Source organism: Hypanus sabinus, chromosome 8, assembly GCF_030144855.1.
Source record: "Hypanus sabinus isolate sHypSab1 chromosome 8, sHypSab1.hap1, whole genome shotgun sequence".
NCBI lineage: Eukaryota > Metazoa > Chordata > Chondrichthyes > Myliobatiformes > Dasyatidae > Hypanus > Hypanus sabinus.
The window spans coordinates 133,491,323-133,505,325 of NC_082713.1; the positions used below are offsets into that span (position 1 = coordinate 133,491,323).

Consider the following 14,003-nt stretch of genomic DNA (forward strand, 5'->3'; position numbering starts at 1 on the left):
ATGTACACAAAGCAACCTTTCCGGGATGGGGCAGATGATGATGCACCATTCTGCTGGCAGTCAGAGCTCTTGGTCACTGTTTCAACCACCAAGCCCAAAGCGGATGCACTGCCAGAGTTTGAATCACTAGGATTGGTTCCTGCTGTCTTCACTCTTCATCTTGGAGCCAACTCTTTGGTGACTGAGAGCTTTGAATGCCAGAAGACTGGTGCATTATCATCTTCTCAAGCTTGTCAGTTCACCTTGTGGACACCATTCTCAGTTTTTCCGCATGTCAAGAGAGTAGCACGGTGGGGAACAAAAAATTCTTATTTAATGCTCATAACGTACTTGATGTTTCAAGGGTAAGTCACCCTAGTATGGCAGCTGCTGATATTGCACATACCACCATGTTTCATCAAAAAAAGAAGCTGGTAATATGTGCTCTTTATCAATGAGGTCAAGGTAAATTCAATCCCATCTACAGAATGGTTCAGGCTTTCTCCATAAAAACTCTCAGATCTCTGCAGTGGATGACATGATAATACAATATCTAAACTCATGCCACAGCTGCTTATGTTCTTCTTGCACTGATTGCATTTGATTCCCCAAGTAAAATTCATGTCTCTGATAAGCCTGCACTCTGTTATTGAGGAGTGGCAAAGAAATCTGAGTAGGGTTGCATGCAGAAATGGCATACCTGCACTATATTGCCTCTTCCCTGCATCAATGTCAAGAAGCGGTCCAGAGCATCCTAGATCCCAAACAATGTCCTACGCTGATCTGATCTGAGAAAGGTGCATTTTGTGGAGTGGCCTCAGTTGCTTGAGGCAAGTTCCACTCATCAAAAGCATATGTCTTAAGCCATGTAAGATAAAGGGAAACATTATGTATGTATCATGTTTAATGTAAATGGACTGCACTGCAGGATGTTGGTGGAAGAGTTATATTCTGGGCTCTCCCAGTGGATTATTAATGTGTTCAGGACTGGAATGTGGAGAAGGTTATTTTGTCTGGACGTGGCTTCTTTTGCTCTGCTGAAGAGCCCTCCTGACATTGCCTATTGGTAAAATTTATCAGAAATCCCTTTCCTTGATGCAGTGATGAGGCATTTACTCAATAACTAGTAATAAACATCCACACTTTGCTTTTACTGATTGAACACTGTAATTAGAAGTGGAAATAGACAGAAGCCCAATTACCATCTGTAACAAAATTTGTTTTCAAACTTCTACTGGATTGTAGTTCCCTCAGAGCAGGGCTACATTTTTGGATTTTGAGTGCTATGTTGTTGCCAGATAAAAAGATTGGATTAAAATGAGTACTCTGTAATTTTGGATCAGTGTGGTTAAAAGTTAGTTACAGAAATGAAGCAGAAGTGACCAATAGTAGTCTTCTAGTCATTATTTATAATGATGGAAAACAGTTCATGTGTTTGTTGCTTTGATTTGATCAGATATGAAATCCATTTGCAAATAAAATAATGGTCATAGGAATCTTATCCATTAAATGTTTGTTCGCCATCAGTGCAAATTCAAACTTGGCTTATTTAACATTGATATGGTACAGAATTAGCTTTTAAACATCTACCAAAAAATAATGTGATTTTTCCCCTGTTGCATGAACAAATTAAATTCTTCATGCATCACATCCTTCCGCTGTTCAATCATTTTACACTCTGTTTGATAGAAGCAATACATTTGTAATTTGATCTGTAGAAGTCAGTGGTCTTGACCTTCAATTAAAATTCCTATTCTTTTCCTTTCACAGATGTACATTCAGACAACAACCCTTACTATTTCCATGAGTTTAAGTGCTTCAGTATCCCTAGGCATGCTGTACATGCCTAAGGTGTACATTATCATCTTCCATCCAGAACAGAACGTGCAAAAACGCAAGCGTAGCTTCAAGGCAGTGGTGACGGCAGCCACAATGTCAAGCAAACTGTCACAAAAAGCAAGTGACAGACCAAATGGAGAGGTCAAAACTGAACTCTGTGAAAGCCTAGAAACAAACAGTAAGTGAAATTTTCATTATGCACTGGCTTGAATTAAATGAACACACATAGAGAGCTCTTATATCTTTCTATCACTGGGATTTTATTGTATTTAGTTATTGGTTGCAAGCCATTTTTATTTTTCAGAAGTATAACAGAAGATGAAAGCTATCATGTTGTCTTCTGCATGTCCCCAGATTGCTACAGTGCGCACAGTTTACAGACTGAACCAAACTTATCCGTGAGCTTTACAATATGTCACAGTGGTGAAAGCTGCTTTGTGATAAAAAGGCAACAAACAAATTGAAAGAAATACATATTGGATTATTATAATCACTCATTATTAAATGTTTTGCTACTAACAAGTTTCCATTAGCTTTTATTAATTCATAATTAGGTAGTCAACCGTTTGTTCTAGGTGATATCATGGAGAGCTGAGAATAATCAAGCATTTCTGGCCACTTTAGGGGAACGTTGTTTGTTCTTCTGAGCTAATAAATCTTCCATTTAAAGTATGATGAAAAATCTCAGCAGGTCAGGCAGAACCAATGGAGGGAGAATGAAGTTAATGCTTCTGATCAATGATCATCGATCAAAATTACAACAGGTTTGTTAAAACCTTTAGACGCAATCTTTCACTTTTGATTCCTTTCTAATTATAACAGGTGAATGGTCTTTTTCTGCAGCAATTTTGTCAGTAGGCATTTTTCATAGCTGATATAAATGGCATTTATATCAAATTTCCAATATTGATCGAAGAGTGTTAGCAATTGTCACAACGTTTCATTGTTTGCACAGATTCACAAAAGAGCAGAAAAGTTCTGGAAAATTCACAAGATCCGTGTTGTTTTAAGAGATCATTCTGCTCAAATAAGTTCATTCACCCTGAAAGAGCCTCACCATGTTGCTTATGAAAGAAATACAAAACTTTAAACAATTCTGATGGAAGGTCATTGATCTGAAAAATTGACTTGGTCTCTGTTTCCACACCAAGACCCTTACTCTCTTTAATGGAAACAAAAGCTGGACAGGATTTGGATTTTCTTGATTCATTGGGGCATCAAGGGTTAGGGGTGGAAGGCAGGAGAATGGAGTAGAGAAGGATAATAACTCATCCATAATGGAATGGTGGAGTATACTTGATGGGCTGAATAGCCTGAATCTGTTCCCATGACTTATGATGTTATGGGTATCCTGTCTCTCTTTTCAAGAAGTGTACCACATCCCATCAAACAGAAGTAATGGGGTAGAGACTGCTCCTCAGCTACTCGAATGGAATAGATTTTCAAAGCAGTGTTCAGTACTCATCTGGAATATGTTGCATGGGTTACTGAAAATAAAAGATACTACTACCATGCATCCTTGCTAGACGAATAATTCAAAGTATAGGGAGTAATCTAAATGTTGTAATACAATTTGAGTTTCTGATTATATTCATGAAGGAGTTAAGCTTCTTTTTCATTGTTGGATGTGATATTAGATTCCTGACTGATAGCTCTTCCTAGTTGTGCATGGTGATCTTTTACATAATTATGTGAAACATTCAGCATATTTCTGGAATGGGCTGCTGTAATTGTGTCATTAAAAGTTGATAGCATTAACAAAGCTTTAAGATGCTTCAATTCTTCTTTCATCTTGTACTCATTCACTCTTCTGAATAAGTAAAACCAAAACAATTTCCTATTACAGAGCTGACCTGATAATTGAAATTCATTGTAAAACCATTAATTGTATCATCAAATTTCATTTTAATTGTAGCAAATACTTTAAAAATTCACCCTTGAGGTGAGGGCATCAATAGCAGGGCTGCAGTTGTTCTGATATTGAGTTTTCTGGGAAGCATTATTGAAATGCTACAGTCAATGTGCTGAAAGTCCTCCTTCAATATATTAGACAGCGGAGATGTCAGATATTTGGTGCAGCAGTGAAAACCAGTGCTCGCTGGCAGTGCATTCAGAGGCTCATGCACACTGCAGTCACTTAGTCCTGAAGTGGATCTTCTTACAGTTTGCGAATGGTTGCACCGTGGCCTGGTACAAAAGCAGCAAAGGCTACAGAATCTGATGATACAGCCCGGTCTATCACAGACCATTCACAGCCTTAGTGCCCATTCAGATAAGGGATAGATATCTTGGGCAGAGCAAAGGTGATTTGGGGGATGTGTGGGTGTTTCGATGACTGCATGGATCAGAGTTGAAAGTAATTTATTATCAAAGTAGGTATATGTCACCATTACTACCTTGAGAATCATTTTCTTGAAGGCATTTACAGGCATTTATCATAGAATTTTACTAAAAACTGTGCTAAAGAGGAAACTGCAAATAAAATTAATCCTGAGAACATGACACAAACACGAGGAAATCTGCAGATGCTGGAAGTTCAAGCAACACACACAGCAGGCTGGTAGAACACAACACTGTCGACGTTTCGGGCTGAGACCCTTCATCAGGACTTGTCCTGACTGTGTCCTGACGAAGGGTCTCGGCCTGAAACATCGACTGTATTTCTTCCTATAGATGCTGCCTGGCCTGCTGCGTTCCACCAGCATTTTGTGTGTGTTACTGAGAACATGAGTTGTAGAAGCTGTCCTTAAGATCGGTACGTATATTCAGGCTTTTGAATCTTACACCTAATGGAAGAAGGGAGAAGAGAGAAATGTTCAGGGTGGGCAGGTGCTTTGATTATGCTGGCTGCCTTGCAGAGGTAAGGGGAGATGCAGAGAGAGCCTGGTGTTTGTGAAAGACTGAGCTGGGTCCACAACTCACTTCAATTTCTTTTGTAGCTGTGGTCAATTACAGTTGTCACAGCAAGCTGCGATGCATATGGATAGGATGCTTTCTGTGGTGTATCTAAAAAGAACTTGTGAGGGTCAACAGAGACATGCCAAATTTCTGCTCCTGGGGAAATAGAGGCACTGGTTCACTTTCTTAGCTGTGGCACCTACGTGCTTGGATCACATCAAGCTGCTGGTAATGTGCACTCCAAAGAACCTGAAGCTCTTAACCCTCTCTACCTCAGCACAGCTGAATAGGAACATGTGCACTGCCTCCTTCCTAAAGTTCATAAACAGGTCTTTTGTTTCTGATACTTTAACTCAGTGAGAATGTGTTGCAAAAGTAAGTAGAATGTGTTAATATGCTTCAATTCAAGAGCTTTACATTTTCACTCTAAGGTAGTTCACTGTGGTCCAGTGCTTTTTTTTCCCTTCATATGTTTTGAGCAATTGCACATCCCAGGTATTTTGTAGACAGCTTCTACAAAAGGCCTTCTTTAACATGGTGTCTGAAATTGCTGTTTGCAATATCCATATTTGATGGAAAGTAACTTCTGTACATCCTCCAGAGCCAACCTGCCACTAATGCAGAACGGTAGTGTAATCTTTTGTCATGTAATGCCGTCAGCTAGCAGAAGGGGCAAAAGAGCATCATAGCTGAAAATATCTTTGACAACTGATTAAACCTCATTTTCTGGCTTACGCAGCTGTCAAAGCTATAGGCATCTTGAAAGGTTATTGAACGTGTTGCAGTTGTGCAAAGCATTGATCAGATTCAATGATTTTTTTTTACAGTTCTGGTCTCCATGCACCAGGAAGGATGAGGTAGAAATAGAGAAAATGCCCAATTCGGTGGAATGGAGGCTGTAGGTATAAGGGGAGATTGGACAGGCTGTGCTTAACCTCACTGGAATTTCGGAAGCTGAGGAGTGACTTTAAGAGAGGTTTACAAAAATAAGGAGGAGATTAGATAAGATATCTAGTCAGTATCTTCTTCCCAGGAGGTGAGTTTAAGGTGAGAGGGGAGGGGAGAAATTAGAAGGAGATTGACGTGGTATGATTTTCACACAGACAAAGGTGATTATCCAAAGTGAGCTGCCAGAGGAAGCAGAAGAGGTAGACACAATTACAACATTTAAAAGGCTTTGAGACAGGTCCTTAGGTAGGAAGGGAGTAGTGCGATACAGATCTAATGCAGGTAAATAGGATCAGGTGGGGCAAAGGCTTTGTTTCTGTTCTGTACTATTCAAAGAATCTCTGACTATATCTGACATTCAAAAATACGAAAAACTGTAAAATATAAAAAGATAAACCATTTTAATTTTTGTTAAAATAATGCAACTGATTAATTAAACTCAATTAATTTGGAATATGTAAATTAACTAATACCACTTTTGTAAACTTGAATCCAGATCTCCCCGTAGAATCTAACCCTACAGCTAAGCCAAATACAACCTGGTACGGGTTCTGCAGGTGGCTAACCCAGCAAAGATGCCAGGGAATTGAAGTATCGACTCTCTGCTGCAGCACCTCTTTGTCCAACGTCACAGCGCTGTCGAGGAGCCTGAGTGAGAAGCAGACAGTAAAACTGAGGCGCCTGTTCTGGAATCCTGAACCTGGTGGCCAACACATTGGGAAATGCCAGTAGTTCGATGTGAAACCTCTGGCATCTTCCAGCAAGTCCCAGCCCATTGCGCCTCAGTATTTTGCGACATGTTGTAATCTTACTTCTGACATTTTTCCCAATTTCTCATCAATAATCTTTGAGTTCAACTATGCAATTACATTAAAGTTTGTAAGCCAGTTTCCTTTGGCTAATAAGAAAAGATGATAAGAGGGCAATATATTGTATTTGTAACACTAGTGAACTAGCTTAAGACCAATGTCCTTCAAATTTTGCTCTGTGAATGTAACAAAAATAGGGACCTAGTAAAATAGGAGAGAATACATTTTCAATATTTAGATGCTCAAGGAGCCCTTTGGTTTGGCATAGCAAACTTCATGATAAGCAAGATATCCTGACTAGAACCCTTGTGGTTGGGTTCACGCACCATTCCAGATCCAGCAGCAGATGAAGCAGACAGATACATCAATCCATCAGTGAAGGAATATTGTATTGTTGGCAGAGCTGTTTTTATATTCAGATTAAGACTGAGTTTCCCTCTTCCTTCTTAGATCGACCTAAAAGAACTGTAATAAGAACACAAGAGAGGGCTATTCAGCACCTTATGCCTGCTCTGGTGTTCAATAAAATCATAGTTGATCTTTTACCTCAGTGCCACTTTTGCGCACTAGCCCCATTTCCTTTGATCCCTTGATATCCAAAAATCTAATGATATTTGTCTTGAATATGCTCCATGATTCCTCAAATCAGGGCAGAAAATGCTGGGCAAGCAGCATCTGTGAAAAGAGAAAGAGTTGATGTTTCAGGTTTGAGACTGTACATCAGATTTCAGAGTCCTGAACCTGAAATGTTGACTCTGTTAATCTATCCCTGGATGCCACCTGACCTGCCAAGTGTTTCTAGCATTTTCTGTTTGCTTTTAATTTCAGATTCCCTGCATCTACAGCTTTATTGATTTTAATTTCAAGAATTACAACCTTGCGATTGAAAAGGGTAACTGCATGGGTTTCCTCTGCGTGCTGCAGTTTCCCCCTGCATTCCAAAGACACATGGGTTAGTGGGCTAATTGGACACTTTGATGTATTTGGTTGGCACATACTTGTTGGGCCGGAAGGACCTGTTACCATGCTGTATCTCTAAATAAAAGAAAAGAAAAAAATCTTTTAAAAAAGTGATTAAAGGGTTTGTTAGTTCCTCACTGTTTGTGGAATCCTCTCCTGTACTCACAAGCAGTTTTATTTCTTACACTTGAGCAGCGACTGCACTTGAACAATCTGCTTTAATGATATTCTGAGACTGTGAACTAGTTTCTCGTGTGATAATACTGCGATAAATCTTTAATCGAATATTCTGCTCCTATAAAGAAATGTTATTATGCAAGACCTGGTTTATACTTGCATAAGATACTAAGTATCACAAATAAAAGAGAGCACTTCCAACACAAGGATTTAATAAAACAAATGTAAATTATGTTTTTTCAAATATGATTCTTGGGTTAAAATGTGACCTGTAGTTTCAGGCAGTATTCTACTCCATGTCATTACATTTGGAGATGGGTTTAAAGCAGTGATTGAATATACATTTCAAAAAACATTCAAAGCAGCAAACAAAAGACTTCTTGATGAGCAATTAAATCCATTTATGTATTCAGTTGTTCTCCACAATAGTCCATCAAATCAAACTGGAAATATAATGTTGCTTTACTTGCACCCAACATTTAACAAAACAACTACAATTTTAATGTAATGCCTTAAAGGGACGTTGTTCTTGGGAAATGGTAACTCTTATGCATGGGGTTCTCTGCATACACTTCCACTGCAGTCGTACTGAGCTCCGCTGTATCGTGTGTTTGTGAGCAGATGGAATGTGCTCTTGGTAAGGTTGTTTTCTGAGAGTGCTGCTTCCTCGAATTGAAAAGAGATTGGCTGGAGACTCGGAGGAATGTGAAAAAATGAAATTCTTCGTTATCATTCAATTTTAAGTCTCCGTGTTAATATTTTTAAGCTATGGTCATGCTTCATTATTTTAAAACATATTAAAAGAATTAACAAATTTCCATTGTTTCTCATGATACAAAGTAAAGCCACATACTGGCTTACAGATCTCGTTGTCCCACTACTTTTCCTTGTCATACGTTCTGCTCACATTCCTATCAACTAACCCAAGAACAACAATTAGACAGATAAAGAGCTATCCAAAGTTCAAAGTAAATTTATTATTAAAGTATACATAGGGCACCATATACTACCCTAAGATTCACTTTCTTGCAAGCATTCACAGTAGCACAAAGAAGTATAATAGAATGAATGAAAAACTACACACAAAGACCGACAAGCAGCCAATGTGCAAAATAAGACAAACTGTGCAAATACAAAAAAAATACATAAACAAACAGTAGATAGATAGATAAATAAATAATACCAAGAGCATAAGTTGTAGAGTCCTTGAAAGTGAGTCCTTAGGTTGTGGAATCAGTTCAGTGTTGAAGTGAGTGGAGTTACATAGAACATAGAATAGTACAGTACAGTACAGGCCCTTCAGTCTACAATGTTGTGCTGACCCTTAAACCCTGCCTCCCATATATACCCCCCCACCTTAAATTCCTCCATATACCTGTCTCGTAGACTCCTAAATTTCACTAGTGTGTCTGCCTCCACCACAGACTCAGGCAGTGCATTCCACGCACCAACCACTCTCTGAGTAAAATACACTCACAGAGTTATCCATGCTGGTTCCCATGGCAACAATGAGAAAAGAGCATGGGCTGGATGGTGGGGAGTCCTTGTTGGTGGATGTTGCTTTTTTGTGGCAGTGCTTCTTGTAGATATGCTCAATGGTGGGGAGGGCTTTTCCTGTGTAGACTGGGCTGTATTCACTACATTTTGTAGGCTTTTCCATTCTTGGGCATTGATGTTTCCATACCAAGCTGTGGTGCAACCGGTCAGGATACCCTCCACTGTAGATGTACGGAAGGAAAGTGTCTCTTCATTGGTCTGTGAGATCAGCTTTAATCTGGAAATATAAAGGAGCAAGTTACACATCACCCACAAGTTCTGGGTGGCAACAAATGCAGGTCTTGCTTATGATACCCTCAGTCAGAGATGCATTACAAAGAATAATCATCAAAAATATGGGAAGACTGCATTTAACAAGTTTGGGACTGTTCATAACCTTGAATGATAATGATTGACATAGCCTTCTCAATATGGTACAACATGCTTCATAGAAGCAGGATTAAACAGACTTTGACAATCAGCCATGCAAGGACATGGCAGTGCAACTGAGAAGCAAATAAAAACTACCATATACAGGAATAAAGGCAGCAATATTCAGCTGATCACGCAGTACCTGTGAAGAGAGAAACAAACTTGATGTTTCACTAGATTACTTGATAAAAGATCATTTACCTGAGAATTTAATTCCATTTCATTCTCTAGGGGTCCTGCCAAATCTGATGAGACAGGAAGGCCAATGACACTGAGTGGTAGGATGGTGCAGCTGGTAGAGAAGCTGCCTCTCAGCACCAGTGACCCGGGTTCAAACCTGACTTCTGACGCTGGCTGTGTAGGGTTCCAGTGTAACTGTAACCATATGGGGTTACTCCATGTGCTCCAGCTTCCTCCAATATCCCTAAGATATGTGTCTTGGTAGGTTAACTGGCTGCTGTAAACTCTCCCTAGTAACAGAATCAGAGGTGGGAATGGGGGAAGTTGATGGGACTGTGGGCAGAAAAAAATGGCCTTAATTTGGGTAGTTGTTGTCAGCATGGACTTGTTGGCCTGAAGGTCCTGCCTCTATGCTGTGCAGTTCTATAAATCTATGACTAAAAATGATAAGGGAATTAGATCGTTTGGAAAACGAGTCCCCAGTTATGTTAGGGTTCCACTCCTATGAACTGCCCATAAACTAAATTTTCTGTAATTTGAGAAGGAATAGTTTCAAGTATTTAGCCTCAACAGTTGCCTGAAGACTGACTGGGAAAAATAGACTGGAAAAGGCTAGGGTGGGTGCTAGGAGTTGTTACAGCAAGTGAGCACTGACCTGAATACAGCCTGAAGTTTCAGGGTGTGAAGAGGAAGGGATCCAATCTGCTAATCAGTGAGAAAAACATTGGCAGTTTAATAAAAGTAGTACATTGACAAGAGGGGGCTCAGGGTTTGTAATATTGAACCTTACTTGGAGTGTTTGGAGAAGATGATGGCTTTAACCTCTGAATGATTTCTGATTTGTTTCTTGATTTTGAGATTTGAGTAGTATACCTGAAGGCAGGGTCTGGAAGAATTTGCAGCAAGTCCAATTTTTGTAATTTTGGTCTTTCATAGGTCAGGTGTGTTCATGAGGAAAAAGGGACTTACTGAGGCCATTCCAGAGCTAAGGATAAGACTACCAAATGGTGAACAATGCAGAAAGATGTGGAAGAGTAAACACAGAGACCATTATATTACTGAGAACTGGAACATTTTCTCGTTCTGTCAGCTTGACAGTTGGATTGAAAGGAGAGTGAAAATTGAATGATTACTCTTTATTACAGAACCATATAGTACCGACAGTTATTTGGCTTGTGCTAACTCCTTGAAGTATTTCCCAGTTTGGTGCAGTCCACTGTTCTTTCTCCAAAGAGTTCACATCCTTCCTCATTTCAAATCCTTTCTATTTCCCCTTTGAAAGTTGCCATTGAATCCAGCTTCACTTCATTTTCAAGGAGACTGTTCAAATCATTACAATTTTGTCCTTTGAAAAAAGATTTTTCACATTCCCCTGGCCCAAAGCATTCTTTAGTTAATTACAGTTGATTTGTGTCTTCTGGCTACTGAGACAGGAGCCTGTCCTCTGGTTATTGATGTTGGGATGTAAATCGTCCTTTTGTTCCTTGATTCCTTCCAAAATATTGAAGGTCATTATAAATCCTATCTCTTTCCAGTCACTGCCACTCTCTAGCATGATCATACTTTACCCTGAGTCTCTTCATCTTTCCATCTCCATTTGCCTCTGCCTCCTCCCATTTGCTGCCTGTCCTTTTTTGCGAGTGATCTAACCTTTCTGGCAAACCTCTTTTCCACAGCTTCTTCTACCAAGACTACATATATCAGCTACAGCAACCATGCAAACTGACTTGATCGGTGAAGAGCCTGCAGTAGTCCAACAGGACTGCATGTGTGAAAATGACCCTCGTGTCCCATCATTTGGAAAGCGCTCTGGAGAGTACGGCCTGCCGGTGGCAGAAGGAAGAGCAGCCCCCAGCTCGGCAGAGTGAGATGGCCCCCTGTGTATTCCAAGACACGGGCTCCAGTGACAAGGAAGACACACATGGGTCATCGTGCGCTTGACAGTTTTGTCAGCAAGGATTGTGAGCCAGAGTGAACCCATGCCTGTTGTTCTAATTGTAAGTTTTGTGATTGTGCAAATTCTTTCCTAGTTCCACTTAGTTCTGAGAGGCTCCTGTGCCCTGAGTAATGCAATAAACAGGGCATTGTATGTACCAACCGACTGGATCACAGCATTGTGTGGCATCAAATAAATGCAAGGGTCAAAGCATGTCAGCATTTTATATGATGGATTTATTTGTAATAAAGGAATGTTTTGCAAAATTCAAAGATATTTTGGTTTGCGGGTTCAAGTGTGATTTTTTTTTAATTTTGTGCGTATAACATGTTTGCTTTCCCTAGAATGATGGAAAACCCCACTTGCATTTCCTTCCATTACCTCACCAACCAGAGTGACTGGACTCTGTCCAGGTGGACCCTGGGCACACAGCCTGGCAACACGAGACAGTCCTTCAGCCCTTTAAGCCTGCACCACTGTCAATCAGGTCGTGACAGGTCTTAGGTTGGGAAAGTATTAAACTGTTCAAACTCTGTAAAACTAAGTTTTATCACGCTTACTGTTATGTATATTTACATAAATATGAAAAACAATGTTATTTTAGTTGAAAGTTACTGAGGGGCCTGGAGACATTTAATTTATACATTCTCTACTTGCTCAACAATGCTGCCTTTCTGTTTTACCTCTTCTTTGGTCAATTCAGTTAATATGGGATAACTGGTGAATGTCCAAGTTAATATTTACTGTAGATAGCACTCTTTGTGTCAGAATCCAGGAGCTTTAATGATGACATAGATCCTGCAGTTACAGTGCTATGAATGCAGTGAATAGGTCTGCCAAGGCCACCCAAACACCCACAGCACAGCTACTCACAGGGGAAGTAGAAGGGAGAAAACAAAGATGGTGTCTATCCAAGTAGTTGTGTAAATATATATTTTTTTCTGGCTGGGATAACCTATCACATTGGTGATAACTCTAAACTAGGAGCTTCTTGGCCAACCTACTGGACTTCATCTCATGAGAAGCTCAGTGGTAGTACTACACATACACATTGTCTCTGAGCTGCAGAAACTCCATTATTAAGGCACCTTGAATCACTCAATTCAGAGTTAATTAAATCTGTTTGTCCTTATTAAACACTGTCAAGTAGCTTCTTAGCACCTCACAGCTGCCTACTAAATTAGATCTAGGGGCTGGGATGTTTATTCCTCCATTGTAAGAGGCTGAATGGTGAGATTGTAAAAGTTTATAAAATCATGAGGGTTGTAGCTAAGTCACAGTCTTTTACCCAGGGTTGGGGAGTCTAATGCTATGATTAAGATGAGAGGGGGAAAGCTTGAAAAGGGTCTTGAGGGACAACATTCTGCCACAGAGAATGTACTCAAGCTGCCTGAGGAAGTGGTTGAGGCAAGTACAATTACAACATTTTAAAAGGCATTTGGGTAGGTATGTGGAGAGGGAAGGTTTAGAGGGATATGGTTCAAGCCCAGGCAAATGGACTAGCTCTGTTGGCCTACTTGGTCCGCACTGTCAAGTTGGGCTGAAAGACCTGCTCTCGTGCTATAAAGCTCGAAGATCCTAATTCATGACACCTTGGCAAGGGAGAGATGTCTGATGACAAAATGCCTGCTTTTGGTTTTGCTCCTCTGAGACTGGCAGCTGGATGCAGCACAAACTGTCAATTTGAAACAAGATTTTACAGTGCGCTCTGCCCAGTGAACTGAATCCAATTGGGTATCTCCCTTTGCTGAGCTAGACGTGTGGAGGGAAAGAAGCAGATTTATAAATGGATTCATATGACTTCACATTACGTGCTCAGCTGCAGCCACAGAAAGAAGCGTGCAGTATTTTCAAACAGAATTTATTAAGTTTACAAGCTCAAAGCCTCTCATCCATGGAATGACTGCTTCATAGTTCTATTGTGGCACAGGGCAGAGTGATGAGCAACACAGTTGTATGTTTATTTCCTCATTTCTCCAGTCAGTGCGCCCATCTGACAGGAGACAACAGGTCACACTTGGCTATGTGGACTCTTTATTTTGGCACCTTTAAAGGGGACATGCACTTGTCATAATCATCCCTAGCATGACACTGACAGTATAAGTTCTGCATGAATTTTGGTGAAGCACTAGCATCTAAACTATGTGGTACATGATTTACACACTGAGCAACGTTGTGAAACTGGTGAATGTCAGCAGTGGTGGAGTGATCCTGTGTTCACAAGATGTGCACTGGAATGTAAATGGATTCCAGTTGTAATTTTTAGTATTACAGTGGATCCCTATTAAAATTAACTCCTCTTTAGAAAA

At 40.1% G+C, this 14,003-nt stretch overlaps 1 protein-coding gene across 1 annotated transcript in view; it reads left to right on the forward strand.

Annotated features, from left to right (window-relative positions):
* The window catches only part of LOC132397675 (metabotropic glutamate receptor 8-like), a 381,459-nt gene extending 369,105 nt beyond the window's left edge, over positions 1-12,354 (forward strand). The window contains exons 10-11 of the mRNA XM_059976443.1: positions 1,750-1,996; positions 11,435-12,354. Of these exons, the coding sequence (XP_059832426.1) occupies positions 1,750-1,996; positions 11,435-11,484 (297 nt within the window). The 3' untranslated portion in view covers positions 11,485-12,354. The remainder of the gene's footprint in view (positions 1-1,749; positions 1,997-11,434) is intronic.
* Positions 12,355-14,003: the final 1,649 nt, after the last annotated feature.